Source organism: Pelecanus crispus, chromosome 11 (genome assembly GCF_030463565.1).
Source record: "Pelecanus crispus isolate bPelCri1 chromosome 11, bPelCri1.pri, whole genome shotgun sequence".
NCBI classification, from domain to species: Eukaryota; Metazoa; Chordata; class Aves; order Pelecaniformes; family Pelecanidae; genus Pelecanus; species Pelecanus crispus.
In genome coordinates, this window is record NC_134653.1 from 13,213,491 (window position 1) to 13,219,490 (window position 6,000).

The window sequence follows — 6,000 nt, forward strand, 5'->3', positions numbered from 1 at the left end:
ATGATTGTATGGGCCCCCTCCTTCTATCTCTCCTATGAGCTTTGATTACTGTATGTCCTTTTAAAGAAATGGCAAGATCAAGCCAACATATTATACAAATACATCCGATTGATGTGAGTTTATAGTAGTCTCCTCCCCTAAATTAAGCAAAATGACATGCCAGAATGGAAGCAGTTCCAATAGGAGTATTTAAAAGCGGGGATGAATTCTGATTTTGTATGTGAGGCTTACAAAAATGTTCTGCTTTGTTCAGATACTTCAAGAAATCTTCCAGACAGAAGACACAATCATGTTACTGGAGAGATCTATAAAGGCAAAGGAGTATCCACTGAAAGTGGCTCAGACCCGCCTGGAGGGAAGAACTAAACGACCCAATATAGAACTTTGCCGTGATGCACCTCAGTTTCAGTAAGTAACGGCCAGACTACTCCATCCCTTCCCTTCATCAGCCACTCAAGAATGGGAAATTTAATGACAGCATGAATCAGTTTGATGAGATTAGAATTGCATTCATTACATTGTGATACAAATTCTGGAAAAAACTAGTAAAATGCAAGTAGCTATGTTGAAATAATGGGCCCAACCATCTAACGTTCAATATGTGTACTTGCCTTTAGAGTCCCTTTCCCAGGACAGTTAAGAGGTCAGTTGCTTGTTGGAGCCTGATATCTTTTGGGATTCAGTCTCATGTCTGAGTTGGGACTTAGGAATCGATTTTAATTCCATTCCTTATGAATGGATTTCACTTTAGGAAATACCTAATTTTAGAACAAGTAAATTCTAAACTGCTACTAAATCAAACTGTGTAAAGTCACTCATTCACAATAAATTGACATAATCAGCAGGACTCACAAACCTGCATTTGTGACAGTTATCCCAGACAAAATTCTGTCTTTTGATGCAAAAAGAAAAAAATCTAATGGTCAAGCTCCTTAAAAAGTTAATTGCAAATAAGAATGAGGCAGCATCTCTTACTGCCTCAACTAATTTTCAACTACATAGTGCCTCCAGTATCATCTTTGTACAGGTTAGCTCATCTGGCATACATTTTGGTTACAAGAGAATTTTGTGTATTTTTTATGAAAAATAGAAAACTATTCCCTTTTTATTTTTGTCTCTAGCAAAATCCCACTGTATACAACAGCTTCACATACAATGAGATTAATGAAGTACATAATGCTTAAGCTAAGTATTTATATTATTTTTCCTAAACAGTGTTTTATCAGCTCAGAAAGCTTCTATTCAAACAAGGAAGGGGCAATAAATCCTAGTTTATTGTATTGGCATCTTCTCACTTTTTCCAACTCCTTAAACCATAAATTGTACAATGCAATATATCTTTTCTCAGCCTCGTATCTCCTTACACAACTCCAGTCTTATACTCACTCTGAGTCTTGTTCGTTCTCTCCCTACTTCCTCCCGGAAGATCTCTTCCACAAAAATGTCTGCAGCATTATGATTGATATCAGTCCGGTCAGCAGGATTGCATGTATCCAAGATATAAAACTTGTTTGATTTAGGATTAAAAAACCATGCTGAAGCAGAGTGTCACATGATCCCTTCTTCTTCCCACAATTGCCAGTGATGCTGTTGATGTTCCAAAGGGTCCTGTCTAAAAAAAGTTTGGAAGCTTCATTTGAAGTCACTGGAATGTCAGAATGTTTTTGAATATTTTCTTCAATTAGAGCAAAAGGACATTAATGTGACATACTTAAAAACAAAAAGTACATAGGGGTTCTGAATCAAACTCCTACTAGCTTACAGGTTATGTAAGAGCTTCACAAGCTGTTGCACAGCTACTCAGTATTTTAGGCTTAACGTATAAGCAAGTTTTCTGTCAGTCTAATGTGATTTCTAATATTGTAACCAAACTGTTTATACAGTTTCCTAGATGTAATTTAGTGACAGATAATTAGCATCTCCTGTTCTCCTTCCTCCAATGCATATGAATTTTGGTCTACCACAGCTCCCTAATCCAGACCAGGTTATTTTGGATGCTTTACCTGATCCAAATTATCAAATGTTATGTTCATCATAACTACAATTAGAAATAGAAATTCTGACAGGCTATTTGAAATTTGGACACTTTTTCTATCACAGTTTTTGGCCGAGCTCACATCTCAAATAAAATGTGTTTTCTTAGAGACAAAATCCTATCTGAGAAAGTAAAACCATTTGCTAATTCACTTTTTAAGGATTTCTTGCTTTTACCTAATTTGTTAAGTGTATTTCTCTCATGTTGTTTAAAGCACGAAGGAATTCAGCCCAATAGCTCAACTGCAATAGGGAAAGAAAATATCAAATGAACCACTTCTTTGTAACATGTAAATGTTATCTGAGTTTGCTGTTTATTTAAAAGGAAGTGCTGATGTTGGCACTTGTTCTCTGTGTGTGCTGCCAGCTTTGTAGTTGAAGGGATTAGACAGAAAACAAATTAATTAAGTCTAGTTTTTCTGTGCTGAAACAACTGGGACTAACCCAAAACAAGATAAAGTGGGTTCTGGAAAAATCAGTCTGTAGTGCACCGATCAATTAATAGGACATCAGACAAAACACAAAGTTGACAGTACTAGAGAGAGTTTACCAGCTCAGTGACTATACAAGATTTGCCACATCTCCATTGATAAGCCACTGGAAGAAGTGTGGCTAATATCAGCTCACAGAAATTCTTGATTTCAGAGCTCCACATTCAGTGGTTATTCTGACAAGTGATTCTTGTACTGATTAACAGGCTTCTGTGCCAAATCTAGACCATTTAGCACATCCTGCTGCACAAGTTTAAGGTATTATGAACTATACCAAAACTCTCCTATAACATCCACCCCAAACATATTCTACAGGACCATATGTAGGTGCTCAACACAGCCACGCTAGCCCTAGAGAGGCTACACAAATGAGAGGCTCCAAGTGAAGAAGATAGCAATTAGAAAGATATATCAAAGTGGCTTAGTCTGCTGTTGAAGGTCAACTCAAGCAAGAAATCATCACTTCTTATACATTCTATGCAAGCTAGTTTGGCAAACAGGTTTCATACTAATTCGAAGACAGCTGTTCAAATCCTGCCTGAAAATGTGACTTGTCCACTGTCAAAAAGCAATGTGATGAGGGACTGCTGAAGTTACGTGAGCAACCTATTCCCTTCTCTTTTTTCAGGCTTGTCACTGAAGTTTACACTATAGATGACACCTTACAGACCTTAAAGCAACGTCTGCAAGAAGCCCATGATACTCTGCAGATGCTGATACTCAACAAATCAAAGCTGGAACATGAAATTTCTGTGAAGACAAACTCCTTCTTCATTGACAAGAAGTGTATGGACATGCGCAAAGTCTTCCCCAGCACTCCACGGCTCATTGGCTACACTTGAATAGTAACCTTTCCTATCTTAGTGCATGATAAGAAAGTTGCAAAGGTTGCAAATATTTCCTGAAGGAAATAATTATTATTCTGTTTTCTCAAATAATAAAGTCCTATAGAAAGAACCTAATGAAAATTAATATGTCTCTTTCCTTTAAACAACCTCATAGTCTCAGCTGTAGCTGCTGCTAATTCAAATAGAATTGGTAGACTTATTCTAACAGAATCAGACCACACTGAAATAACCAGACAAATACTGCAAGACGTATGTAAGTTACTAGCTAGAGAAAATGTTAGACTGAAATGCTGTACTTCAACAGAATTAGTACAATACAGGATTTGACTGTTCAGGATAATGCGCCATCGGTGTTTCAGTCCTTGTCTGGAAAAGTCCAGTTTAAATGCTTACTCCATCCTTACACTCGCCTCTTGTCTCGCAATGCTAGATTTGGTGTTTGGAATTAGAGGAGGTTGAACAAACTTGATTGACAGAAGCTGAAGGACAATTTCAGTGCAACTGCTTCAGGTACACATGTAGCCTGTATTCATTGGGAGGGAATCTTTCCATCTCTCTTTTTTTCTTTTTAATTTGATTTTTCATACAATTAAGTATGAAGAAAATTTGCCTATTTATATGGAATATTTGGGACTGATGAGATATGTGCGTAAGTCTGAAAGGTCTTAACTATTTAGGAATACATACTATCTATCATTAGATCTCAGAGGACTTAATTAGCAAAGACAGTACCATTGCTCTATTGTGACTAATGAGAAAGTTAAGACAAGGTGGGAATGGAACCAGTGTATAGGAACATGATACACTTAAAGTGTGCTGAAATTGTCCTTCAGTCTGTAAGTCAAGGTTGCTCAGCTTTCTAGATCTCAAGGGAGCACTACTCTGTGTGGTGGAGAGAAGGATGGAATGGGCTTTGAGATCCGACTTTTCTGGATGACAGTTGAATCATTAACAGTGCAGTAATCCTAGTAAAGGATTTGAGGAAGAACTAGTTTGAACTAATGGTAAGGCAGTCTGGCTGTTTTGGACAAAATGGAGTAATAATGTTTTACTGCTACTTCTTTCCTGGATTTACTCACACTCATTTACAGAGCAACCAACAAACTACAATTCTAGTAACTGAGCTGTTTCCTGCTACCTCAGGGTCCTCTCTACAGGGCAGCTCTAGGAACGCACAAAACACATTTTACACTGGAGCAAAGCCAAATACAAAACAATGCTAGATTTGAAAGTCTCCTGAATAAACTGGCTCTGTTCCTTATCCTTTGTTTTGTGTGGGTGGTGGCTTAATCTAGCTACCAATAAAAGTAACATTGCTGAGGCACACGGAGTTGGGCTGATACTTCCTTGAGAGCTAACCTCAGTTTTCACTGAGCATGGCTGTAGCTGAGCCATTTGACACTCAGTTTCTCTCCTTCAGTTAAAAAAGCAGTATCTCCTGGCTATTGTGTGAAACCATTTACATAGTGATATGTTTCTAACGATTTAGAAATCATGGGAAACCATTTTGGAACACGTGATTGGGAAGTGACATCCAGACCTACTTCTGATACTCATTAAACCCATCTCACATTGACTACACCGCATCTTTATTTTCTAAATGAGGATAATGCCACAGTCATGTTGCACATGACTACGGACAGGGCAGGCTGCTCTATCCAGCAAGCTGATGCCAAATGGTGGCTTTTTGGGAGGAATTTCTCTGAATATAGGGAAAGTTCCAGAAATAATTTGTGGTTATATTGCAGTATGTGACTGCAGAGCAGTTCAAGGGGTCCTGGTGATGTGCCACTGGAGATAACAGCAGCTCTGTTACTGAAGACTTCACTGGTAATCTGGTTTGAATTAATATTCATACCTTGCTGTTTCTTACTCAGACAGACTTCACAACAAACTGCTATCACAGAACCCGCCTTGGGACATGACTTTAGGTGGGAGGTGTGAGGAATCTCACTGTTTTGTTTCCCAGCAGGGAAGACTGTTACCAGTGGTAATGTTTTCCTCCCTCTCCATGCCTTTGTATGGAGGCAAGGGAGATTTTATCACTTGGTTCTGTTACTACCAAACCATAGAATAAAACACTTGATTTGCATTTCATATACTATTTTTACAATGTATGAAGAATAATATTTGTGTTGAGCTGTTAAATATTGACAATAGTCCCACCCAATTTATCAAATACTGACAGCTGACCAAGCAAAGGAGTAAAAATTTTTTGGAAATTTGGATCTTCTTCCAGCCTTTAAATACATTTATAGAAGTTGGAGGCTTTCCCAGTTCACACAGCTACTCTAACAGCTAGAAATAGTTTCTCCCCTCCTTTTGCCAAGAACTCAATTAAGAAATATATAGGAGAAGGGAGGGGCAATTCTAAGAGAGGTGAACCCTGGTAACAGTTCCTGACAGAAGAGGAAAAGAGGAAAAAAGAAAAAATCTTTGTCTGAAAGCAGTCAACATCAGTGTAAAGTCAGCCTGAATCAAAGCCCTGAATTTGAAAATCTGGGGGCTTTGGGATAGAGATGGTGGAGCTGAACAATAGTTCTGAACATCACAAATGCCAGCTCCTTCCTTATGGTGCTTTTGTTCAGCAGTGTTCTCTCCAAGACCTTGGCTCTGCTTTTGGGTGG

The 6,000-nt window shown here is 38.2% G+C and overlaps 1 protein-coding gene across 1 annotated transcript in view; it reads left to right on the plus strand.

Moving 5' to 3' along the window:
* Positions 1-3,367, plus strand: part of TEKT5 (tektin 5) — a 30,681-nt gene extending 27,314 nt beyond the window's left edge. The window contains exons 7-8 of the mRNA XM_075718095.1: positions 254-408; positions 3,154-3,367. Coding sequence (XP_075574210.1) covers positions 254-408; positions 3,154-3,367 — 369 coding nt within the window. The remainder of the gene's footprint in view (positions 1-253; positions 409-3,153) is intronic.
* Positions 3,368-6,000: the final 2,633 nt, after the last annotated feature.